Genomic DNA, 25,849 nt, shown 5'->3' on the forward strand with positions numbered 1-25,849 from the left:
CTCCACGAAGGCCTCCAGCCACAGTGCTCTTCCCTGGCACTAACCCAGGGCCTGACATCTCTCTGTGACATCCCGTCTTCCCACAGTGCACCATGAGGCCCCTGAGGGCAGCGAGAAGGCCCAAACGCTCTTAGCATTTGGTTGTGCATTCTTAGCCCCACATCCTGGAGGTACAGGTGCCTGTGAACATGTCCGTTGCCAGGGCTGAAGAAAGACACAGAGGCCGCTAACTCTGCCCAGACCATCCCTGCCTTCTCACTTCACCTGAGCCTGTCCAAAAATCGCTTGTGTCCTGCAAAATGATAAGACATGCAATGCTGAAGTCTTCAGTTGCCTCCCACCATGCTTGGGGTTAGGGGACTTTGAAAGGTATATCACAGATGGTTTAGCACCTTTGGAATTAAATTGCATTCAAGACCTTCAAGGGCGACTCCTTTCATCTTTATCCCACTGACTTTTCAACGTCTCAGTCACCATACCCACCTGTGGCTTTGAAGGTGCCTGAGCAGGGTGGAGAGGGGGTGAAGGGAAAGAGATGCCCTGCCCTGTGGTGGGGGCTGGAGGCCAGGGAGGATGTGCACAGGTCAGGGTCAGGGCTGGGGCAGGAACGCGCTCTGGCCTTATGTTGGAGGGAAGGCCAGAGCCCAAGCAGACACTTCTGTTCCATCTGAACCCCAATTACTGGCTCTAGGGCTCCAGTGGATTTGGCACGTGCTTGAAGTAAGTAGTGACCACATGGAAATGTACCCCACATTTCCCTGGAAAGCCCTGACTTCATGCTTCATCTTGTATTTATCCAGCAAGCTTGATGAATCTTTAAACATGGTTTAATTTTATATTTGTATCAGACTTTGTGTATAAACACACTAACAAGTCTGACAAGCAATAGTCAGGGTCTGATTTTTGCTCTAAAATACATGGACACTATAATAAAAATTCCTTTTTGATGATGCACCTTTTAAGCACATACCCTAGGAGGCATAATGGCTGAGTCTAAATTTCTCATACTAAATATGCACAGGCTTACAAACTTTTAGTATTATAAACTTCATAGACTATAAAGATTCAAATGCAAATCTATGCGGGATGTATTTTGTAAATGAGGACTAGACCACCTTGACAGCAAGGGAGGAAAAGCCTGCTGGACCTGAGCAGTGGAGCTGGGGCCTGTGCCCTCACGCATTCATGTGGCGCCCACCTGCAGGAAGTGCTGTGCCTGCTGCGGGGCCTGTGCGGGCTGCAGGGGCGACTGCCTGGAGGCGGCGGTGGGGAAGCTGGGCTGAGGCACCGCCTGTCCCATCAGCAGGATGGGGGGCGAGGAGCTGCTGCTGGTGGTGTGCATGTCTGCATTTTGAAACACGGCCTGGCTCTGCGGATACCTGCTGGGTCACAGGTGGGAAGGAGAAAACAGACTTTTGAGAAAGAGGCGTTGATGTGACGCCAACAGCACAGGCAACAACAAAAGGACACACTGATAGACATAGACACACACTGATAGACACAGACACACACTGATAGACATAGACACACACTGATAGACACAGACACAGACTGATAGACATAGGCACACACTGATAGACTGGACTTCATCAGAACTGAAAACTTTGGTGCCTTAAAGGACACTATCCATGGATTGAGAAGGCCACCGGTGAAAAATATTTGTGAATCATATATCTAATAAGGGATTAATGCCCAGGCTACTAAAAAAAAATCCTATAACTCAATAACGACAAAACAGCCTGGCTAAAAAAATAGGCAAAGGGTTCGGACAACATTGCTCTAAAAAAAAGATACCAAAAGGATGACCAATCGCAAAAAGAGATGCTTAACATCCTTAGTCATTAGGGAAGTACAAATCAAAATTGAAATGAGAGACCACCTCACAGCCATCACAATGGCTATTATGGAAAAAACCCCACCAAAATTATAAGTGATGATGAGGACGTGGAGAAATTGGAAGCTATGTGCGCTGATAGACATGTAAAATGGTGCAGCCACTCCGGAAGACAGGATGGCAGTTCCTCAGAGAAGTAAGCTTAGAATTACGCCACAATCCAGCAATGTCACTTCTGGGTATGTACCCAAGAGAAGAGGAATGCAGGGACTCGGGAAGATATTTGTACACCCGATAGCAACAATATTTGTAGCAACAATATTCACAATAGCCAGAGTTCCACAAGCAAGCCCAGTGGCCATTGATGGGTGAATGGATAAGCAAAACACAGTATACACATATAATGGAATATTGTTCAGCTTCAAAAAGGAAGTAAATTCTCACACGTTCCAGAGCACGTGACGTAATACTAAAGGAAGTAAGCAAAAGGACAAATACTGCATGACTCCACTTAGATGAGATTCCTAGAAGAGTCAGATTCATAAGAGACAGAAAGTAGACCCGTGGGGACGGCGGGTAGAGAGAGTGGGGACCTAGTGTGTAATGGGGTTTGGAGTTTTAATTTGAGAAGATGAAGAAGTTCTGGAGATGGACGGTAGTGATGGTGAGTGCCGCTGAAGTGTCCACTTAAAGATAGTTAAGATGGTGAATTTTATGTTATATGTATATTCTACCGTGATTTAAAAACTTAAAAAAAGAAAAGGGGTTGATGATAATGGTCCATGAACAAGGGAGACAAGAAGGCCATTTAGGAAAGCTCCAGAGCACGGACCAGGAAGAGGTATTTAAAGACACCACAGAGAAGTCCATTTTGCATTATATAGTCTGGAAATGTGATTTCTCTCTGTGACATCATTTGTAACAAGGTGGAGCATTAGGTCATGTCTGGAAGAGACAGTAGAGGTTATGGGGAGGGTGGCAATTATTGGGTTGACTGCAAATGGCAGTTTGCACTCCAGAGGAAGGAACACCCATTTCTGCCTAGTTCACTGCATTTTAAGCATCTCTGGAAAGTGAGGTAACGAGAGTCTTTGTTTTGTCTAATCGAGAGCACCATCAGAGAATTGAAAGGCGGCCTCCTGAAGTGTGCATTCCCCATCTCTCTCCATCACGGGGGTTTTATCGGGATAAAATGAAACGATACAGGTACCAGCCTCTGCCGCTCAGAAATGTTCAGAAGCCATCCACTCTTACTATTATATCACTGGCTGAAGGAGGACATGGGAGGAAGGGCGCCTGGGAGCTGGTCTCAGGGGACGGCTCTAAGGATGGCCAGGCCTAATTAGCTAGCCCCATCCCAGTGAGCTTCAGAAACACACTCAACCAGTGTTATGCAAAAAAGACATCTGTGAGATAGTTCTGCCTCATGTCAAGAGCTAGGAACTGTTTTCCGGTAGCTTTTCAAGCATCCATTCCTATGTCTCCAGTGACCTCTATCCCCAGTAGTTAATGCAACAGTGGAGCGAAGCTGCTTCTGGACGTGGGGGCTACAAGCGGTGAAGAGTCTGCGGAAAGGAGACACAGAAGTTTGCGTGTCTGGGAAGGAAGGAGGGCCCACATCTGCAGGGTTTCACAGTCCCCTGGCTCACCACCAGAACCACCGAGCTGGCGAGCTCCAAGTGTCCAAGTATGCCTGTGGAATGTGCCAGCATCTGCTGATCAGATGGAGCCATGGGAGGGCCCTGGGGAAGAGGATCAGGCTACATTTACCTGGGACGTTATCAAGGGCGAAGGACCCGTAAAGATGCCTGAAGATGATGACAGACAAGGGATATAATTAATTGTTTCATTCAGGTCCTGCTCTAAGAATGGAATGCTGCCACACAGTGTGATCTTCAATGGGAAATGGAAGAAGAGCTAAGGAGGCGTCCTTGCAGAGGGTGTGGGCACACTTTGACCTTGCCTTTCATGTGAGATGCACAGGAGCGCTGCTGGTCCAGGCCGATGATAGCCCTGCCAGCCTGAGACCACTCAGTGCAGTTCTCTGCCTCCTCCCTCCACCCAGGGCCACCTACTTGACTTGCCGTCCAGTCCTGCTGACCTCTGAGGGCTGCCTCGCATCACAGGACCCAGGCATCATGGGCTGGATGGGCTGGCTCAGCAATAGCCTTGGAGCAGAGGAGGAAATAAATCGGAAACTTGAATCAGCACCCAAACTGTAGACCTGCTGGCCGACAGCAGCTCCTGCCCAGCCTGGCTGGGCCCTCTCTGGTCGCCCCTGATGCCCACCATGCCTGCTCTGCTCTCAAAGGAAGATGAGCACAGCCATCGGAGACCCCAGTCCTCTATTGCCACTTTGTTAGCTGGGACCGGGAGGTGGCAGAAGGGAGGCTGGAATGATTACTGTAAAGCTGCACCTGAGCTGTCTATTAACCGAGGGCAGTCTCGGTACCTGAGCTGCCGATCGTGGCTGAAGTCTGGGCTGGGCTGGCACTGGCTGCCATCCTGGGAGGCAGAAGCAAGCGTGGTCAGGCTCAGAGCTGGCGGGAGCACAGCCGTGGTGCTGCTGAACTGCGGTGTCAAGCTGCTCACTGAGTGGCTGCTTCCCTGCATCATCTGTGAGCTCCTCATTGGCCGTGGACCCTGGGGTGATCACGTTAATGAGAGAGGTAAGACTTAGACTCAACTCAGGCGTCATCTCTTCAGGAACCCTTCCCAGAACCCACCCTGGCCCTTCTTCTAACTTATGACCCACTAGTTTACTTTGTTGTGGTTTTATTTGTTTAAGTTTATTCATTTTGAGAGAGTGAGAGCACACACGGGAATAAGCCGGAGAGTGGCAGAGAGAGAGAGGGAGAGAGAGAATCCCAAGCAGGCTCTGTGTTGTCAGCATGAAGCCTATGAGGGGGTCAAACCCACAAACTATGAGATCATAACCTGAATTGAAATCAAGAGCTGGATGCTTAACCAACTGAACCCCTCAGGCACCTCTAGGGCCCAGTAGTTTTTGAACTATTCTGCTGCTGGGACTGTCTTCCCCATTGGCTTATAAGCACCTCAAGGATTCTTTGAATCCCTTGGGCCTACAACAGTGTTGGGCTCTCAGCAAGTAAGGAAAATGTGCATTGAACTATCTTCTGCTTCACAAATTCTACTCCAGACATGTGGACCTCCTTACTGTTTCTCTCCAACTCATCAGGCCTCAGAGCCTTTGCACTGGCTGATTCCCCCATGCAGAATGTTTATCCCCCTAGTACTGGTATGGTTCATTCTCTCATTCCCTCAGGTCTCTCTGATCACATATTATCTTCTCTAGGAAAAGGCTACCTATTGAAAACTCCAGCCCGCTCCCCAAACTTCACCTGTGTTTTTGCCTACCCCCAACCTTCACCTGTGTTCTTACCCTCCCCCAACCTTCACCTGTGTTCTTGCATAACCATGTGACATGCTGTGATCTTTACTTGTTTGCATCTCTCCTCTGACTTGCATCAGAGATGCTTTTTTTTCTTTTCTCTTTTGTTCACTGCTGTCCCTCAGTGCTTAGAACTTAGTGCCTAGCACACAGTGAGCACTTCATAAGTACTTGTTGAGTGAAATCTTAAATGAATGACGGAATGGGCATGGATTTGCTTTTTTGCTTTTTGGGTTTTCCAGTGTTCAACTGACTGTCCATTCATATGATGGCCCCACAGTGTTTTAACTCTTGAGGTATCTTTGAAATCTTTCAATACTAGATAGCATAGGCCCTTCCTCAGTTTTTCTTTTCCAAATTCTTCTTGGCTATTCTCATTAATTTTTCTGTTGACCTTTAAAACCAAAAGGATGCATCTTAAAGGAAAACCCTTAAATCTGGGTAAAGGTGGGCCGAACTATTACATGTGTACTTTTCCACATTTTACTGTACATTATCTATTTATATCCCCAGAGGCCCCACAGGACTAGAAGCTTCTTGGAGTCAAGACAAGGCTTACTCATCTCTGTTCCCCTGGGAGATGGTGAATAAGAGGGGCTCAGCAGATGTTTACTGAACCCATGATTACGGATGCCAATATGAGGCTTGAGGAGAGGCTGTATCTTGCCTTCCAGTCTTTGATCTTCCAGAAGCAGAGGCTTAGGTTTTCTTAATTCCATTCAATTCAAGTGCCATTTATTGCTGGCTGACTGTCAGACTGCAAGGTCACTGGCGGCTTGTAGTAGGTGGTAATGGCTATGACGGAAGGGCTTGGTGGGAAATCTGGAGGACTGAGGGGGAGCATGGTGGACCAGGGGAGAGGGACAATGAACAGAAGTGGGTAACCTGTGTTCTCACACTCATAATGGCTATAACCGAGAGTAGATGATGAGGGCTGAGGACACACACACGGAGACAGATGGCTGTCAGTGTGAGTGTCTGGGTATCCATATCTACCTCCAACCCAGGTCAGGATCAGTGCTGAATGCTTTAGCTGTGGGATGCCTTTGGGGCATTTTAATATATTAATAAAACACAGAAGGAAACTGGTACAACTTGGGGCTTCAGAGTGACCTAGAATGAGGAAAAGAAACATCCCCTGACCCTCACACTATACTCTAGCCCCAGTCACAGAGGAAAGGCTCAGTAGGTTTCCAGTTCACGGGGACTGCAGGAATCAAGCATGCCCTGGTCAGCTTCGGAGGCAAGGACTGAGTGTGAAAACGAGCATGTTTACCTGCGTTGATATCACACTTGATTCTCTGAGCAGGTGCTGGTTCGCCACCTGGGCAGAGGCAATCTGCCCTGGGAGTTGAGGGCTGGCCCCAAGCTGGGGCTGGGAGCCCGGGGCTGACCTCTGCTGGAGTTGCTGCTGAGTCTCGGGCCGTGATGCACTGCTGAAGCTCAGGGATACAGCTGGCTGCTGCAGAAACATCTGGAAGCAGAACAGGAGTGCCTTTAAGGTTGGGATCACATGTACCTCCACTGTCAGGGGTCTGCCTCCACACACCAAGGTGTCTGCACCTTCTTTGTATTCCCTATGCAAGTAAGAGGTTGGCCTTCTTGCTCTCTCTGACCTGCTTGGGAAGGATTCATTCACTCAACATGGGGACGTGGGGTGCTGTGATGCCACAAGCAAAGGGTCCTGGATATGGAGCAGTGGGTTGGAGGGACACTGACCCTGCCTTATAGAAGGCTACAGTCTAGTGATAGAGTTCTATCAGTGTAAAAGACACTCAGCCCCAGGTGGTCTATAAATAACTTGATGTACTTGCATAAAGACTGCTCGGCTTATCAGTTTCTCATGAGCAGAGAGAAATATCTTGTGAATGGGATGAATGGTGGCAGAGGTTAGGTTAACCTGGGCCATCGGCTGCACCATCCTGGCAGTAGGACCAGGCTCTGCGCCAGGCCTTACGTCTCCGACCACTGGCCCGGGTGTGTACCCACATTGCGGTTGGGGATCCTACAGCTCCCAGCTGAGACGGCAAATCAGCCCCCGTTAGCTAAGTGACTCTGCATTCCCAGGGAAGCAAATGTGATTCATTGGCCTGGTAGTTTTAATTTGAAAGGTTTAAGAGAATTTGATAAGTTTGTAGAACGTTTGTTTATGAGAACCTCGACCTACTTCATTTATGCTGTGTTTGATTTAGAAGAATTGCGTAAGAGCTTAGAAAGATTTTACTTCTAAGTTGACAAGTCTGCCTTGTTCAGCACATGACATGTTTGGAAGATTTAAACGTGTTGAACTTGTAGATTAATAGCTTTGGTAGAGAATGTTGATTATTTATAATTTGTTATGTTTATAAACTAGATGGACAAACAAGTAAAAGCATTGCTATTTTTAGACCAAATATGTAGATTTGTAAATAATATATAATCTGTAAATTGACTCTAAAGGTTTAAAAAAACAACTTTAATACTTTTAATAATTTAAACCTAAGATCTGTAAAAAGCTCTTTTAATCAAAGGTCCTTGTGGGCATTGAAAACTGATACTATTGAATATATTGGATCGATCCTTCCTTCCTTCCTTCCTTCCTTCCTTCCTTCCTTCCTTCCTTCCTTCCTTCCTTCCTTCCTTCCTTCCTTCCTTCCTAAATGTTTATTGGTGAGCAGAGGAGGGGAAGAGAGAGAAGGAGACAGAATCCCAAGCAGGCTCGGCACTGTCAGCACAGAACCAGATGTGGGGCTCGAACCTACGAACTGTGAGATCATGACCTAAGCCAAAATCAAGAGTTAGATACTTAACTGACTGAGCCCCCAAATATGCTGGATTCTTGACAAGCAGTGCTTTCCTCCCTTTAAGGCCTATAGCTTTGAGTTCTTCAGGAGCAAGTCCCTCTTTCTTCTAGCATCTAGGTTTTTGGCCCTCTATTCCTGTACTCAGTTCAGTACAACCTCTAACTTGGTACAGAACCGACATGCCAACATTTGCTGGGTGACAGTGATTATGGAAAGGCTGAGGTGGAACCACGCCTAGTAGACACTAGCAGGAACACTTAGAGATTAGTTCAAATTTACACCTCCTGGGCAGGGTTGAGCTGCCTCCCAGAGCCCTGAGGTGGGTGGGTGGCTGAGCTGAGCTGGACCAGGTTCCCATCTGGTGCCCTTTCCACCACCCCCACCTGATCTCCCTGCTTTCCACTCACACCTCCACCCCACCAAAGAGGTTTGGAATGAGAGCTGTCACTTAAGAAGTTAAGAAGAATTTTCTGGGTACCCATCATCTCAGATTCAGTTTGGGGATTAATACTTTATGCTTCCCAGTTATCTATTATAATATGGCTTATTTATAGCACACATGGGGACCTACACTTCATCACTTTAACAAAAACACAATATTCAAACTACATAACATACATTTTTCTGGTAGAGCACAATTTATCTTCTGGTTAGATTTCAAAAAAATGCAACCTTTATTTATGACAGGCAGTATAATGTAGCTTAAATCACATACCTAGGTTCAGATTTCAACCCCACCACACCCTACTGGTATGACCTTAGGCAGTTTTCATGACTTTCCAAAGCTTTAGTTTCTTCATTGATAAAACAATGACATTAACGGTATATATCTCATAAAGGATTAAATAAAATTTATGCTGAGACATAGTAAGGCCTCAATCAATGTTAGAAAGAAATAATATTTAAAATGAAAAAAGGAACTTTTTGTTCCTTTGCCTCTTTGGGCACACAAAAACTATCTGAGAAATGAATGAATGGAATGAATAAATAAATGAATAAACAAATAAATGAGGATTTTGCTCAGAGAAGGGCAAACTTTTTCTGCTTGTGTTACATCAGAGACTGCTGGGTCTGCTACTCTGTCCCACTGATGTGCCTTCTGAGGGTAGAAACCCTGTCCTGTGTATCTGAATTTTCACAATGCGTAACCAAGTGCTTGATACATAATGGGTGTCTGCTGGACGGAAAGAGAGATGGATGGATGGATGGATGGATGGATGGATGGATGGATAGGTGTATGGAGGTGGATGGATGGATTGAAGGATGGATGGATTGATGGGTATATGGAGGGTAGATGGATGGAAGGAAGGAAGGAATGATGGATGGATGCATAGGTGGATTGAGGGAAGGAAGGAAAGAATTATGGGTGAATAGATGGATGAATGGGTGGATGGAAGAAAGGAAGGAATGATAGATGAGTAATTGAAAAGAACTATCAAGGAACACATTTGCCATTGCTACAGATGCCCTTCCTGGCATTTCTTTGAGTAGCCAGCAGAGGGCACGCATACTCTCAAAAAGAGAGCAAGAGGCATCCTCTGGACTGCAGGGGGTGACACAGCCTTTCATTGGAACAGCTCTCCCCAAGTAGCGTCCTTCATGACTCCATCTAGGTGCAAACACTAACACCTTACAGGACCTCTCCCTCATAACCCAAGTGTGTGTGTGTGTGTGTGTGTGTGTGTGTGTGTGTGTGTGTTTTGAATCGTACTCAGGAAGCACCACATGTATACATAGTCTCAGTGAAAGCTCAGAGGCACTTTCTGGTAAAGGATTTCGTAGGGCACAATCCTAATTTGCCGTGCACATCCATGCCTCTGTTTTACCCACAATTAAGTAGAATTTTATGGCATAGGAGGGTGACTTCTTAAAAGGCACAGGAGTCAACTTTATAGAAAGTATGAGAAAAATAGTTCATTCAAATAGAAAAAGCTATCAGAGGGGGGAAAAAGCTTCTAATTTTAAGAATAAACCAATTGTATGCTCCCATGTGGCTTTTCATTATTCTAATCTGCTTCCTTTTACAAACTTATTATTACAGAACATCTTAGAAATACACAAAATAGAGGTATGACGAAGCCCTGTGCATCATGCTTAGGCTTCAACAATTATCAACATTTTGCCATTTTTATGTAATCTCTCCTCCCCACTCCTACCTTTTTAGGGAAGGGGTGGAGTAATTTTTACTTGCTTATTTTTTATGCTTGAACCACACAGGGTTTTTTGTTTTGTTTTGTTGTTTTTTCTTAAGGACTATCACATTTTGGTTGTACATTTTGGAATGTATTTCTTTAAATCTGTACACTTGTAAAACTAGGCAGGCTGCTTGAGGAAATGTTCTCTGGTTGGACTATCTGTGGGTTTCCATGTTCTTTGGAAAATTCCACTGCAAAGATAAGGTCACAAGTATGAAATCGGGGAAGGAACACACTGCAGGGCTTGATTTCCACGTCAACCCTCACAAAACTCAGGTGCTCTGTTGGCATTGAGATACTCTGAGGGGGGGGGCGGTGCGTAACAAAACGCATTGGTCACGAGGAAGAAAAATAAGACTTCTTCAAAACAAGGAATGAAAGATATAACCTTGTATCTTCTGTTATTTTAGAATTCAGTCTGAATGTGGAAAAGGCAGGAAATAGAAAAGCCCGGGCTCTGAGGAGGATGTTCATACGCCTACCTTGCTTTTAGCAGTTTCTGGCTCAATTTTCCCCTTCCTGTTAGTGTAAAAATTCCATTCAAGTAATTGGAGTCAGGCAAGTTCTGCCAATCGGGCCTTGGATCAGTGAGAAAATAATACAGCTGGGAAGGAATAAGCAAAAAGGGACTTTGACACCTTGATGACTCCATTTCTTTTCCTGTAAACACTGTGGTCTTCTCCCGGGCCGTTTTGGGGCGTGGTGAGGAGGCGGGGCAGCTGCAGGGCTTTGGGCGTGGCCGGGCTCTCCGCCCCCGGACCCCGCCACCCCCTACACACACACCCGGGCAGGAAGTGCGCGTCCAGCTGGGCTACGTTCTCCGGGAAGGGAGCCGGCCCTGGGCTGAGGGTGTGTGCGGGTGGCGTGGGCGGGGGCACTGAGGCTCTGGAAAGCAAGCCAGGAGCGCCTCTGAGGAGCCCCGGGAGGCAGGAAGGCCCGCAGCAGGTGTCTCCCGCTACCCAGCATCGCCGCCCCATCACGCGTTCTATCATCGCGCAGGGCTCAGTCGCTGCGCCCACTTAGAGCCTGTTGGTCGCCGCNCCTCTTCTAAGGGTGGGGGTGGGGTGCAAATGCTTAGAACTCTCAAGGCAGACTCCAAGGTGAGTTCACAATTAGAGGCTGGGTCAAAAGAATGCGCTTGGGAAGAAACATGGTCTCGGATTGATACCAGTAAAACTTGGTAAAAATCATTTATCCTTGGAAGAAATCTAATATATACAGCTTTCACTCCAAAAGCAATCTCTCCAAAGGATTTAAAGAAGAGCCATCTGGGGGCGCCTGGGTGGCTCAGTCGGTTAAGCGTCTGACTTCGGCTCAAGTCACGATCTCACATTCGTGGGTTCGAGCCCCGCGTCGGGCTCTGTGCTGACAGATTCGGATTCTGTGTCTCCCTCTCCCTCTCTCTGACCCGCTCGTGCCATCACTCGCTCTCTCTCAGAAATAAATAAAACATTTAATAATTTTTTTTAAGAAAAAGAAGAGACATCTGGAGGGTGGGCAGTGTCATGGTTGAAAGCTGCTGCTGTTAGAACATGCAGAATGCCACAATTGGCATGCCACAAATGGGGTGGCCTGGGGACACCACGGTGCTGACCTCTAGTCCCCAGCTTCCTCTCCTGTCCCTCTCCAGGCAGGGTGCAGATGTCATCATTTGCCAGATCTCCCTTCATCACCGCTTTGGATGAGAGACTATAGTAGAGCTGCCACCATCTACCCCGTGGGTAGCCGGCTGGGTGCTATGAAGGCAGTTACACAGGTGCTGGGAGTTTATACCCCCACAGGAGGGAGGCAGGCATCAATGCAGGGCGAACAACCACCACTCATGAATGAAAATGCAGGTGATAGGGGCACCTGGGTGGCTCAGTCGGTTGGGCATCCAACTTCGGCTCAGGTCATGATCCCAAGGTTCGTGGGTTCGAGCCCCGTTGGGCTCTGTGCTGACAGCTCAGAGCCTGGAGCCTGCTTCGGATTCTGTGTTTCCCTCTCTCTCTGCCCCTCCCTTGCTTACACTGACTCTCTCTCTTTCTCAGAAAACATTCAAGAAAAATTTTTAAAAGAAAATGCAGGTGATATACAGACACTATGTGCCCAACAGAGCAAGGGGCCAAGGGGGAGGGTGCCATGTGAAATTCACATCTGGCCTGGAGTTGGGAATGGAGGAGGTGGGATTCGTTCCTCGTACTTGGTAGTGGAGGTTGCAATATGCTTAGGAAGCAGGGCTCATTAGGGCAAGACAGAGGGACTTCGGAGGGAGTCCTGCCCACCCTGAAACTGTGGGTAAACATGTGAGGGCGGCAGGGAGTGCAGAGACCGAGGTGGACACTTGGCCCAGGCAGGAGTCTCACCTGGATGTTGGAGTCCTGGACCAGGCAGAGCTGCTCCTGGATCTTGTGAAGCTCCTCCTGCTGCCACCGGATGTTGGCTTGCAGGATCCGTGTCCGCTGCTCCAGCTGGTCTTTGATGGTCTGGAACATGCTGAACTGTGCTGAGAACTTGAAGGTGGAGTCAACACACCAAACCAGATGAAAGAGTTATTTCAGCCTTGCAGACAGATGTTGCTGCTGTTCTGAGCAGCCCTGCCCACTTTCATTTCCGGTCCCTTATCCACCCTTTTTCGTATCCCTCCTGAGTGGCTCGCTGGGGCGCTTAGCAGTGCACAGGGGCTTTGGATGAGCACTGGGAGACCCAGAGTCCCCGCATGAGCTTTTCTCAGGCCTACCAGAATCTGTAGGTCTAATGTATTGCACTGAAGCCTGGGAGGGCCACAGAATCGGGACACGATTTTGTAAGCAGTGCTCACAAGCTGACATTCCAAATTTGGTTAGTCGGACAAATGGTTTTGGGGATGGATGTCAAAAGCAGTGCATCAGAGCATGTGACAGCTTCACAGGCAATCTGGGGTCCTTTCGTTATCCTAAATCTGATCCTGGCATGCAGGCCTCTTCTGTAACAATTCACAAATGAGCTTGATATCTGGGCTGAAACCAGCCTGGGGCCATGGGGAGGCCTTCACCACTCCCTCACTTCCCCCGGGCTCTTTTGCTGCTAATGCACTTGTTAGAAATCTGTGCAGCAAAGAACTAAGGAAAAGAGTAGTACAATCACCTGACATTTCTCCTGAGGGTAACACTGGCAGAGGATGACCTTATAGGCGCGACACTGATACCTGCTTTGCACAAGAGCACCAAGTTTCCCCTTCCTTCTACCTCTTGTTTTCCTGGGATGGAGGTTGACTTTAGGAAGATTCTACAGGTGATATCTGCCCCATGTTACCTGTCTACCTTGACATAAGGTGTTTTCTTGCCAGGTGAGGCTGGCACTCCCTAGGGTGGCCACCCTGGTCTAGGCTCTCTGGAGCACTCAGTAATTCCTGTTTCTTGAGGAACATGTGTTTGCTGACCTGGGCTTCCCTCCTCCCCTCTCCTCCCCTCCCCTGCCCCCCCCACTCTCCTTATCTTTTCCTTCTCTTCCACCTCCTTTTTTTTTTTTTAAACAATGACTTAACCCCCATGCCCTCAACCTCTATTCCAACATTCTCCCTAGTCTGATTCTTGCCCATTGTCTTTTGCAAACACTTCCAGAGACTACCTCTGCTCTCTGCCCTCTCTTACATGGAGAAGCAAGGAGCCCAGGAGAGTTTAGAACATAGCTAGGATACACTGAAGGATGGAATAACTGACTTCAGTTTTTGGAGTGGAAAAATAATTTAAAACCCAATATATGCTGCCACGTGTGGAGACCCACACTGGCCAGTCATTTGCCGCAGGCCAGCAGAGGCAGGACACTCTAATTCTTCACATCATACCCCCATGTCACGCAGAGACTCGCTTGAGATCACACGGCTTGCTGGTGGTCTGGGCCAAACTGTGAATCCTGAGTCTTAGGAGCTGGGAGAGGCCGAGCGGTGTTGCCAGCAACACCTCCCTGGCCCCACAAATCCACCTCAATCAGAGCGGCTTTGCCTTCAGACTTCATTTAACAGAAAAAGTTCTTCTGCTAAACCGGAATTTTAAAAAACCTGCGCTAAACCAGACTGTATCACAAAAATCTTCATCAGAATGTAAGTCATCAAAACACACAGCTGGGATTTTGAAAGAGAATTTGATTGAGAAAGAAAGTGAGCTCTACCAGGTAGCAAATTACACACACACACACACACACACACACACACACACAAAACCACAATAAAAACTGTGGAGGGTTCTACAAAGTCAGGAAACATTGGGGGCTACGCCTTGCATGTCCAGTGGGGAGGACATTCTGGGTTGCCCAGCTGGCTCCCAAAAGAAACAGGATGGGGGAGGGCATTTGGGGAGGGGCCAGCACTGTGCTTCATAAGTGATAGTTACTTCTAGTATTATTCTGATTTTCTCAGGGCATTCCAAGATACCCCGGCATCAGTCTCTCGTTATATTCTTGATCATGGCCTTTTTGATATAGACATTTATTCTAACTTAGAGACATTTTAGAAACAAAGTATGAAGCAAAACCACCAGCTACCCAGAAAACCATTTCTCAGACTTTGGGTTTTATTTCCTCCCCCTTTTCCATGATAAGGTGCTAGAGTGACAGCATCAGAGAATGGAAAGAGAGAAAATTGTAGAATGCATTGTTTTACATGGAGCTGGTATGCAAAGAACTGTCTGACTTGAAAGGTCAGCATTATGCAAGAATATCTTAAAGAATGTGGTTATTATTAAGTATAACGTGCCTAATAGACTAAGAACTTATTGTTAATTAAAATGATGTTTAATACATGAAACACTAATGTGAAGAAGGCCTTAATCACATCATTATGCATTACGAAACAAAGAAATTCCTTTTCTATGCAAGACCCAGAAGTTATGGGAACTCTCATTTCATGCGCCTTTGGATTGAAAAACTTACTAATTTCGTAGCAAATGCGCCTTGGAAATTCGAAGAGAAATTTTTTTTTTCTTTTTCCTAAAGAGGATGAACATAGACTATTTTAATTAGTTGACCTTGGATGAGTAGCTTTGACATCCTTCCAGCCTAACTCTAGCGTGGGGCTTGTGCTAGCAGGTGTCTTTTTGATTCCAGGAAAGCATCTGATACCGCTGTTAATGGGACATATGTTGTAAAAGAGTTTTCGTCACTGGTGATGGATTAGCCCTAAGAGAGAAGTCCACACTTCGGCAAGAGTGCAGCCAGGGGTACGTGTCGATGAATCATGACCTGGGACCCCGTTGTAGCCAGACAGGGGCACAAAGCTAGATATCCCATAAAGGAACTTAAAGTGGAGACTGGCCTCAGTGAAGTGTATGCCTGTCAGCTCAGTGGCCCTAGGCGGCTGCACAATGAATGACCGCTATTTCATTCAGCCTCTCACCGGGCCTCAAGCACGTCCAGCTGGGCCCAGCTCAGGTGTCACCTCCTCTGCAGGGTATTTTCTTACCAGTTCTGTAAACACGCACACCCTGCCATGGAGATTGGTCTATTGGTGTGCCTGCGTCTCCCTTGAACGCTGAGTGCTAAAAGCTAGGGCTGTGCCCCTCACACTCACTCATGGACTGACCCAAATAGTAATGCACTGAATGTTGCTAAAACAAAGAAGGAATTACTCAGCAAAGCCATGGTCCTTAAAAAAAACAAAACAAAACAAAACAAAAACCCAACAAATGTGATATTTATGGTACTGGACTCACAGCTTTTAAATTTTTGCAGAATCTTCCTATGACATTTGGCCTAATTCAAACTTCCTAAAATAACATAACCAATTTGGGGTCATAAAAAGTAAGAGGAACATGGTGAAGTGGCAGAGAGATGAACAAAGATTAAGAGAAGGATGATGGCTGGAGAAGACAGGTAGAGGACAAAGTTCATAGCTCGACGTGCCCTACCCACACATCTGGAGAAATAGTCCCCGGTTTGGGATCTTGGTTTGGTACCTACATATCGGCACTGATGGCATCCACATGCTCAAGAGGAAAGCACGCGTTCTGTCCTAGGGAGAACCTGCCACCACCAGGTTTCCCTTTCCCTGAGCCCCAGACTCACCTGTGTCATGGGGGCAGGTGGGTTCTGCATAATGGTCTGAGGCAGGAGTTGCTGTGTGAGGTCACAGGATGACGGGGCAGGCAGGGGAGCCTGGGGAAGAGAGGAGCCCCTTGTTAACAAATAGCATTCCCGGGCCACTACAGAGGCACATGGGTGCTCTCACTCGGCTGGGTTCTCTGGCCTAGAGGAGGCCCCTCTGCACTAGAGTGAAGAGCTTACTTCTAGAAGGTAGGCTGTGCTGCCGCCCTTACAAGACATGGAGGCATAGCCGACACATGGCTGATGAAGGAAGGGTGCAGGGTGCTGTTGAGCAAGGTCCTGGAGTCACTCAGGGTCTGGGATGCCTCCCCACCATGGTGTGTCCTGCAAAGCCACTGTGACGGGCTGGAGCTTGGCAGCTCTGCTCACTCCCTCTTCCTTGCCTTCTGTTCTAGAAGGATCCATTCTTGCTGGATTTGGTTGCTCATCTTCCAAACTGATAAATTCTTAGCAGTGTCATCAAGCAATATGAATGGGGTTGTACTAATAACCAGCATTGGCTCTGCGTGTGGCCCTTATCCTTTCTGCTCAACACTAATGCAGTGGACAGACGTGCCATGCGTTTCTATATCCATTCATTCATCCAGACAGTGAATACTGGTACGGTTTCACCAGTCTCGGCCTAGAATCTTTCAAGAGAGTCCTGGGCAGTCAGCTGAGCCACAGGCCTTATTTCCTGATCATTCAGGGCAGGGCAGGAGGACAGTAGAGAGGCAATGCATAGAAATAAGAAATGAAATCCTGAGCTTCATGGGCTGTTGAGAGTTTTTAAAAGAAAAGTAAAAGGATTCTTCTGAAGTTATTCCCAAACTGTCCCTCAGGCCCTAGAGACCATAAAAAGCAGCCCAAATGAGAAGTGACACCCAGCACAACATTGGGAGGAAGTGACCACAGGAGACCTTGTTTTGAGTGTGAAATGCCTGGCACAGGGCTGCTCGGAGCCTGGTTTGGTCTCTCCAGATCACGTCCCCTGCACAGCGGAGAGGAACCAGAACCGCGCCTCCATCAGTGGCAGAAAGTAGTTCTACTGGACTGCCTAGTATTGGAAGAATGGCATTCATGGCTTGCAAGCATTTTTGGAAGGTGGCTGGAGAGGAAGAAAGTGGTCTTTGTCTTGTTCGATTTGAAAATAAAACACATCACTCAAGCTTTTCAAGTGGGGCGTGCATCGCTTCCCTGGAGACCGCAGGCAGGAAGCTGGCACGTCTGCTCCCATCTCCAAAATGTCAGTGAGGGTTGGGTAGGAGGTATCTGGCAACTACCTGGTTGTAGCCCCTGACATTCTTGGATACTTCTCCCATCCTGAGGTGGAGTCCCTGTCCGTCTCTGTGGGTGAGCTGTGGCCGCTCTGGTCAAGAAGGATGGCAGAGGTGGCACTGGGGGACTTCCAAGGCTGGGTCCTAGAAAGCCATAAGCTTCTGCCTGGCTCTCATGGAAAGCTCCCTCTCCAGACATTTCTTCCTGGAACCCAGCTACCATGCCGGGAGAAGCCCAAGGCAACTTTGGGCCCAGGCAAGTGGAGGATGGATGGTCTCGTCTCAGGGTAGGTAGCCCAGCCCACCCCAGGTGCCAAACATGAGCACAGACACGCCTGGGGTGTGGATTCCCCAGGCCCAGCCGGTGAGGCCTCTGACACCAGGAAGCAGACAGGAGTCAGCCCCTCTGTGCCCTTTCTGAATCCTGAGAATGTGAGAAATGACTGTTGCTTTACTTCACTAAGTTTGGCGTGATCCCTTATGAGGCAGGAGATACCTGGAGTATTGTATCAGTGATTTTGCATACAGCCAGCGTGCTTTCTAAGAGGCCCCTCATTCCCTGACTTTCTGGAGAGGTCTGGTGCATACCAGGGACACTGCCTGATGCATGTAGAGGTAGATTTTTGTTGGCACAGACTTCTTGAACGTTGTCCCTGGGGTGAAACAGGACCCCAAATGGAAGGATCCTGTGTACCCTCAGAGACTCTGGGGATGTGACCCCTGGTATGAAATTTCCAGCTCAATCTTTAAAACTCATTTGGATTTTACATTCTTTGAACACACATCCATGTTAATTTTGGAATAAAAATGTTTCTGATTACTTGCCAATTAAGTTACCTAGCTTCCCATCCCTGAGTGCCACGCCACACTCTCCATCTCCAAGTACAACTGGTTCTCTGGGAAGATGCAGTAATGCTGTCCTGTGGTCTTGTTAGCCCTGCCACAATGTGGCGCTTCTGGTCGAGAAGGAGGTTAAGGTCACATACATACCGGCATTGCGGATGCCTGGCTGAGCCCTGGCACGGGGAGCTCTTGAGGCAGGGCAGCTGATCTTGGCAAAGCCGTGGTGCTGACCTCTGCCATCAGCTTGCTTGGGGCGGCTGTAAGAAAGCAACCGATCACCTTCCTGATTCATGCATGCTTAACAGCTTTCTTATCAAAAGAGGGGAGCAATGACTATGGTATGCATGAAACAAGGGCTTCGTTGGAATATCTGGTTAAAAAAAAAAAGTGCAACACGAATGGAAGCTGTTTTAAGAGCCACAGACGTTCTGCCAGCCTCCGACCCCACCTGGGAGCAAACCACCCCCAAGCTTCATGCCCACCACATGGTTCAACCACCTGTCTGATCCTACCTCTTACAAGGGCCACGAAAACCCGGCCAGGCTATCTGGTCTGCATGTCACCTGCCCTGTGTCTGCTACAGAGGGTGGAGAGGTGGAGGGCAGGAAGCCAGAGGGAAAGGAAGCAGGAGACCGTGTGAACCGGAAGGCGGCTTCCACTTCACAGGCATAGTCTGCCCTGATTCTGCTCATGCCTGTGACCCTTTGTGGGACTCTATACTCCCACCACCCTGGCCCCACACGGGCACCCACCCCCTCACCATCTGTGGCGGCACTCACAGGCGGGTTCTGACATGGCTGTGTGCGAGGATTTGTGGGAGCTTCTGGAGGATACTGATGGTGAATGACTGGTGTTAAGGCCCAAGGTGCCTGCGTCAAGTGCGTTAAAGTGCTGCTGAAGGTCCAGGCTGGAGCCCTTGTCCTGAAACACACACACACACAGAGTCCACATTTCAGCATCGAGGTGACAGGAATGAATTATGTGACTTTAGCTTTCCACTAACTATGTGGAAAATTTTGGAGGGTAAAGGGAGAAAGACCAGAACCATTTGGAGATCACTCCAGACACATCCAGGTGGAATATTTGTACATATATGTATCCAGACATCTTTGAGAGGCTTGTGGCTCTATATAAGCAGTATCTCTTATACTTGCTCACCTTAGATTTTGATTTTTTGGATTTTCATAACTGATGTTGCACTTTATTTTTTTCCTTTAAAATTGTCACCTCACTGCCTAGAATCTTGGCACTCCCAGAAGTGGGGTGGGGGGAGAGGCAGGTTCTAGAAACAGGTTGGTGGTGGTACTGGATTGTTAACACTCCAGTGAAACAAATGCCTTTGGAGCCTTCAGGGCACGTCCCACACGGTCTCCCGGCTGCTTCTCCTCGGTAGCCTCAGGGCCCCGGATTGAAGAACAGGCGAAGGGCCAATGGTCTCCTCTCCTTTGGCTCCTGGATCCTAACAGATCCTGGATACCGGGATGCCTCTGCTGCAAGTATGATGTGATGAGAAAGCACCTGTGACCTTCCAACCCTGAGGAGCCTTCTCTCCATCCTGCATGGATTCATGTCAGAAGCGTGAGAAAACAGGGGGTAGGAGAATTTTTAAGCTGAGAAAGAAACATAATGCTTGCTCCCTGAGCCATGCTCCCACCCAGCCATAGGAGGATGGTGACATTCCTGGCATCCACTAGGCTTTTTGCAAGGCCATTCCATGTCCCGCGGTCTTGGGTCTTAAATCTCTGGGTGTGAGCCTGCGTGGCTCTTCTGTCTTTTTAGTCATGGCTCCAGTGAGGGTAGATTCTGTGTATGTGCCCCAAATAGGGCTGAAATGACTGATAGTGGCCTACAGTCCATTGTGCAAAACAGAGTCACAGGATGTGCCTGGATCTGCTGTGCTAAAATGTCAGCTTTGGGACTCTGCTCCTTAGTCACAGAGTCTCCCCAGAGGCACCCCTTAGAGTGAGGCCCCTGGTCCAGGGTTGTTTGCAAATCATGTGCTCCTGGTCAGCAGAGGAATAAGTACAGGAAGTGAGAGGAAGCACGGAAAGACTTTTATAGCCATTTCACATATCTGCGCATCACGTCTGGGCAGGGGAATTTGCATTTTACAAAAGCAACGGTCAGTGACAGATTTGAAATTGAAAGAACAAATAGTCCATCACCACTGATAGTTTGAAAAGCACTGTCCCAGAGCTTTTCCTTGAAGAAGGGCAGCCCGAGATTGTATCTGGTGTGTTTATACATATGTGCAAGTTTATGAGAAGTCCCACTGGGTTCTAGGAGTCCCAAAGGATCAGAAACTTCAATAACGAATTTCCGAATAGATGATACATATTATGCCCGTTTGTGAGCCGTGATGTACGGGGTGTCTAACACCTGTCTACGAACAGCTTAATTCCATTCTTGGACATGATACATGATGCATTATATGACCGAGCAGGATAATAAACACTTCCATAAACAATGACAGGTGTGTCGTATCAGTGTGCCGGTGATGAATCACCACACAACATATCACCATGTAGTGTGCCAGCAGGGGAGGCTCGCAGAAGACACTGACTGCTCTCTGGTCTTTAAAGGTTATTCCTCCTTCCTCCCAACTCAGCTCTGGTGGACCAGAGATGCTTTCATTCTACCATTGCTGCCGCGGCAACTTCTGGCCAAAGTCTCTGGATTCTAGGTCACAGGGCAGCCTGGAACTTGAACCACGTTTCAACAATTATTAAGAGACCCCCCCCGACACACACATTTTGACATTTCTGAAATTGGGATGTGTCTTTCGACTGATGAAAAGAAATCCTTATTTCACAGATTGACTGGTGGCGGCATTTTCTCTTTCTTAGCGGGAGATAAATAATGGTGGATCTTACAATGGTTAGCTTCTTGGCTTTGATGAAATATACTGCTCCCTCCCTTCCTTGCCTTCTCTCTTCCCCCTTCTCCCCAACCTTTGTGTCTGTTCGAAGGATGACCTTTGAGGAATAGGGCTCTGGTCTGCTTGCACATTCCTCTCTAGTTGTTTGACACAGGAGGAAAGCCAGGTTGGGGGGTGGGGAGCCTAAAAGCGGAGTGTGGAGCAGGGAAGGAGGGAAGGCTTTGTGAAGGGAAATACCCCTTACAAGCAGAGCTCCCTAACATGCAGCTGGTTCCAACATGGCTGTTAACCAAGACCTTCAAATGCAGAAGTAGAAAGTGCACCTTGCCACTGACCACATGGAGGGTAAATGAGAGGCACTCCTGGGATGCCCAGGTCCTGGAGGGCCCAGCACTTAGGCTGAGGGAAGGACAGGGGCAGCTAGATTATTCCATGGCTCATTGGGATGAGGGAATAAGCTCCTAGCTTTTTATCTGTGGGAGGGATACAAAGTGGACTTATCATAGCCACTCTCACAAGGAGGGAAAGCCACCAAATCGTGCATTGAGCCCAGAGGCTGTTTTTTACACAGCTCTGCAAATTCTAATCCTCAGTGCCCTCTTGTATGTCAGTGAAATTCTCTGTGTTGTGTGCTTCTGTGCCTCATCTGAAGGACGAGGACAATAATAGTGCCTGCTTCACGGGAGCGTCGTGACGGTAAACAAGTGAATACCTGAGAAACGCATTGAATAGTACTAGGAACATAGCAAATAAAACGATGACTCTTTCTATTATAACAAGTCATGGGAGAGCTTTCTGAGGCAAACTCGGCCTTCAGCCATCTGGCAGGGATCAACATACCTTGAGTGCTGAAGGGTGAACGGCCTCAGGTGGTGGGTCTTCCAAAGCCAGCTCTTGCCTCCTTTCTACCCGGACGTCCGCGTAACTGATCAGGAAACCAAGAGACCACAGCAGGAGGTGGGACATTCCAGATGGCAACAGCCAGAGGGCTTGTGAGGTACATCAGGGTACCCTACATGACACCCACCCCAGAATCGTCGCCACGAAGGAGGCTGGTCTTGCCACTTGTTTGAGGAAGGAGTTTCATCCTGTGCCTAAAATTCCACCGGAGTGACTTCTAATGTAACATTCAAAATATTTTCCTTTCCAGGATGTTTTTACTCCCTTCTCTTTTACTTATCTTCTCCCCATGCCTTGAAACTTCCAAACATCATTGTCTTTAGAAACATATTTTCATCTACAGGATAAGCCTTGACCTTTGAATAATCAAAAGCCTTTCCTAAAACCTACTCAGTCTGGACTGTGCATACAGAGAAGGGACGCGTGACTTTTTAAATAATCACCACCTTTGAAAGTTTTCTCTCAAACAAATCTAGATCTAGACGCAGAGCACTGATTCATTAGTCTGTGGACCCACTTTTAAAATAGCGTGGGTAAGGGGTGCCTGCGTGGCTCAGCTGGTTGAGTGTCAAACTTTGGCTCAGGTCATGATCTCCTGGTTCCTGAGTTCAAGCCCTGCATTGAGTTCGCTGCTGTCAGTACAGAGCCTGCTTCGGATCCTCTGTCTCCCTCTCTCTGTCCCTCCCCTGCTGGTTCATTTTCTCTCTCTCTCTCTCTCTCTCTCTCTCTCCCCCTCTCAAAACAAATAAACTTTAATACAAAATAAATAAAGTAAAATAAAATAAGATAGCACAGGCAAATCAATTCAATGTGGTGATGGCCGAAGTAACCCGTCTGTTTCACGTATGGAGATGCAGGTTGGGCAAGGGGCCTTGGGCAGTGACAGTGCCTCTTGGGCTTCTGGAATGTTGTTACCTTATTTACTCACTAGTTCACTCCCTACTCTCTCTGAGAGTTAAGGATGGTGAGGAGGAGGAGGGTCAAGGACAGAGTCTGAAGACCAAGATGCTGATGGTGGGGGCAAAAAGACCCTCCCCAGGCTGGGTGGCAGTGGATGGGACTGGCCTGTAATGGGAAACCACTGGCTGCTGAAGTGCCTGCCCCAGGGTGGGCTGGGAAGCCAGGATCAAGTCCCTAAGAGTGGCATGCAGTGTGATGGTCAGGGTCACTGGCAAGACCGACCAGCATTTCTCCTCTTTCCTCACTTCCTAAAAGAAGAGAGATTTACTTGTTGACTGTATATATGCACGTGTGTGTGCATGTGTGTATGCGTGGTATCTCTCCATTTATCTATCTGCCCACCTACCTACTTATTATCTATCAATCATCTATCTCTTATGCATATATAAAAATGCAGTATGTATCTATATATGTGTATACACATAGATATATATCTACCCATGTATTATCTATCTATCTATCATCTATCTATCTAGTATATGTACATACAGACATCCAATATATATAACCTTTCTTTCTTTGCTCTGTTCAAATGCCCTTCTCTAGACCACTTTAAAACGGATTTATGTCCTTATAATTTCTGTAGACCCCACAAGTGACACTTCTCCTTCACCTTTGGGAATCATGACCCTACCTAGCCTGCATCTAGGAAGTGTCGGATATGCCGCTGCCCTGGAGGCTCTCCTCATCCACACTGGGCGGGGGGGCTCCCTGAGGCCACCCGGAGCTGCCAGGGACCCCCTCCCACCGGCAGCCAGGCTCTATCCCCAGCACTGGTTCAGCTGTCAGCAGGGTTTTTTTTTTAACGCATTAACAATAAAGGGGACTATGTCTGTGAGTTATTTAGAGGCAAAATTTTAATTTTCTTCCCAAAACAGTGACAAGGGAAGGCTGGGGGATGGATGGAGATGAGGGGAAAATATGGAAGTAGGTCAGTGAAGCAGTAAGTCACTGAGCAACATCCCGGCGTCCTGAAAGAGCGTGTGAAGCCTCAGCCCGGGGGACTGAGCAGGGGTGGAAACCTGGAGCCTCCTGAGGCAGCAGGGGCTCCGTGTGAGCGGTGAGGGGCTCGCCCGCCCTCCCAGCCCCAGCCCTCACCTGACGACCGAGTGTGTGCACACGATGAACTCGGGCTTGGAGTTCCACTGGTGGTAAGTGATGTAGTAGTGGGTCTGCAGCCAGATCCACTGCTGGCCTTTGGTCAGAAATCGGTAGCAACAGGACTTCCCTTTACCAAACTGCATCACTGTTAGGAGAAAATGGAGTCTGCGTGTAGCAAACGTTAATACAAAAATGATCTTTCCCCCAGAAGTTACTGTTAAAAACATAAGCTTCCAGAAAGTGCCAAAACACAGTTTATTTCCCCAGGTGCGTTGTATTTTAAGTGACTCTCAAGATACTGGTAAGCGATAATGAATTCTTCAATAATGGAAGAACAATCTGCATGCTTCCCCAAATGCTCAAATGCTTAAGAGAGCCTCGGATAAGGGCAGATTCCCAAACTGGAGTTTAATTAAAAAGAGGCACAGGTTTTCCTGCTGGAGGTGGAGCAGTGTTTGGTGCTGCAGGAGCTGAGTATGGAAGAGAGAATCCAGACACCAGGGGATCTGGGCCCAAAATAGAACTGACAGCCGGGAACCTCTGGATGGATTCTGTGGCTGTCAGTCAGCAGTTCATGCTTAGTCTACACGGTCCTAAATTAGAGAGTCGGCCACAGATGCCTTCCACCTCAGGCCCCAGTGCAGCAGGGCTGTGTGGAGTCCCGTGCGGTCAAGTCTGTTGGTGGGCTTCTCTGGGGTCGTCCAGAACAGAATGGATGCTGTTGGAATATTAGACTGCACAGGGCAGAAGGCTGGACTGTGGGTCTAGGGGAGAGGAACAATCTAGGGTTTATTGCCGTGGTGTCTGGAATTTAGCACCCCTTTAGCAAAAACAGTTAACAGATATCACAACGAGGAAACCAAAGCTATAAAAGGGAGCCACTGCCTTGGAGAATGTGATCTCCGAAGAGGTAGGAAGCCCAGCTGAGCAAGGGCATGGGCTGGACAGAGTGAGAAATTCTTGCCTGAGCCCTGGGGCAAGTCCTTCAGATGATGAAGGTAATTCTACAACCAGGGTGGCCTTGCTGCTCTCGAAGAGTCAGAGGCAGCCAAGGCTTGAGGTAGCCCTGCCTCTCAAACTTTCACATGCCCATGAATTACTTGGGGATCTTGTTAAAATGGACGTTCTGATTCCACAGGCCGGCTGGGGATGCCTGAGAGTCTACAGGGTAGCCAACTCCTCGTGATGTCCTTGCTGCTGTTCGAGGACCGCACTTGGAGGAGCAAAGGGTTAAAGTTATAAATATTAGCCTTAGGGGCACCCGGGTGGCTCAGCTCTTTTTGGCTCAAGTCATGTCTCAAGCCCCGCATCGGGCTCGCTGTTGTCAGCCTGCCAGCCCAGAGCCCGTTTTCAATCCTCTGTACCCCTCTCTCTGCCCCTTCCCTGCTTGCACTCTCCCAATAAATAAATAAATATTTTAAAAAATCAGCCTTAGATTCTAACAGAGGATCCTGATGGAACTTGAGCCGACTCTTTTTTTTTTTTAATTTTTAAAAATGTTTTATTTATTTCTGAGAGAGAGAGAGAGAGAGAGAGAGAGAGAGAGAGAGACAGCGTGAGCAGGGGAGGGTCAGAGAGAGAGGGAGACTCAGAATCTGAAATATGCTCCAGGCTCTGAGCTGGCTGTCAG

At 48.0% G+C, this 25,849-nt stretch overlaps 1 protein-coding gene across 1 annotated transcript in view; it reads right to left on the reverse strand.

Moving 5' to 3' along the window:
- NPAS2 (neuronal PAS domain protein 2) overlaps window positions 1-25,849 on the reverse strand; it is a 145,362-nt gene that overhangs the window by 2,223 nt on the left and 117,290 nt on the right. Inside the window, exons 12-20 of the mRNA XM_077749382.1 lie at window positions 22,099-22,183; window positions 19,160-19,301; window positions 18,528-18,637; window positions 16,243-16,332; window positions 12,570-12,716; window positions 6,523-6,720; window positions 4,287-4,477; window positions 3,910-4,002; window positions 1,199-1,379 (exon numbers count right to left, since the gene is read on the reverse strand). Of these exons, the coding sequence (XP_077605508.1) occupies window positions 1,199-1,379; window positions 3,910-4,002; window positions 4,287-4,477; window positions 6,523-6,720; window positions 12,570-12,716; window positions 16,243-16,332; window positions 18,528-18,637; window positions 19,160-19,301; window positions 22,099-22,183 (1,237 nt within the window). The remainder of the gene's footprint in view (window positions 1-1,198; window positions 1,380-3,909; window positions 4,003-4,286; window positions 4,478-6,522; window positions 6,721-12,569; window positions 12,717-16,242; window positions 16,333-18,527; window positions 18,638-19,159; window positions 19,302-22,098; window positions 22,184-25,849) is intronic.

Source organism: Crocuta crocuta, unplaced genomic scaffold (assembly GCF_008692635.1).
Source record: "Crocuta crocuta isolate KB4526 unplaced genomic scaffold, BGI_CrCroc_1.0 scaffold118, whole genome shotgun sequence".
Taxonomy (NCBI): Eukaryota; Metazoa; Chordata; class Mammalia; order Carnivora; family Hyaenidae; genus Crocuta; species Crocuta crocuta.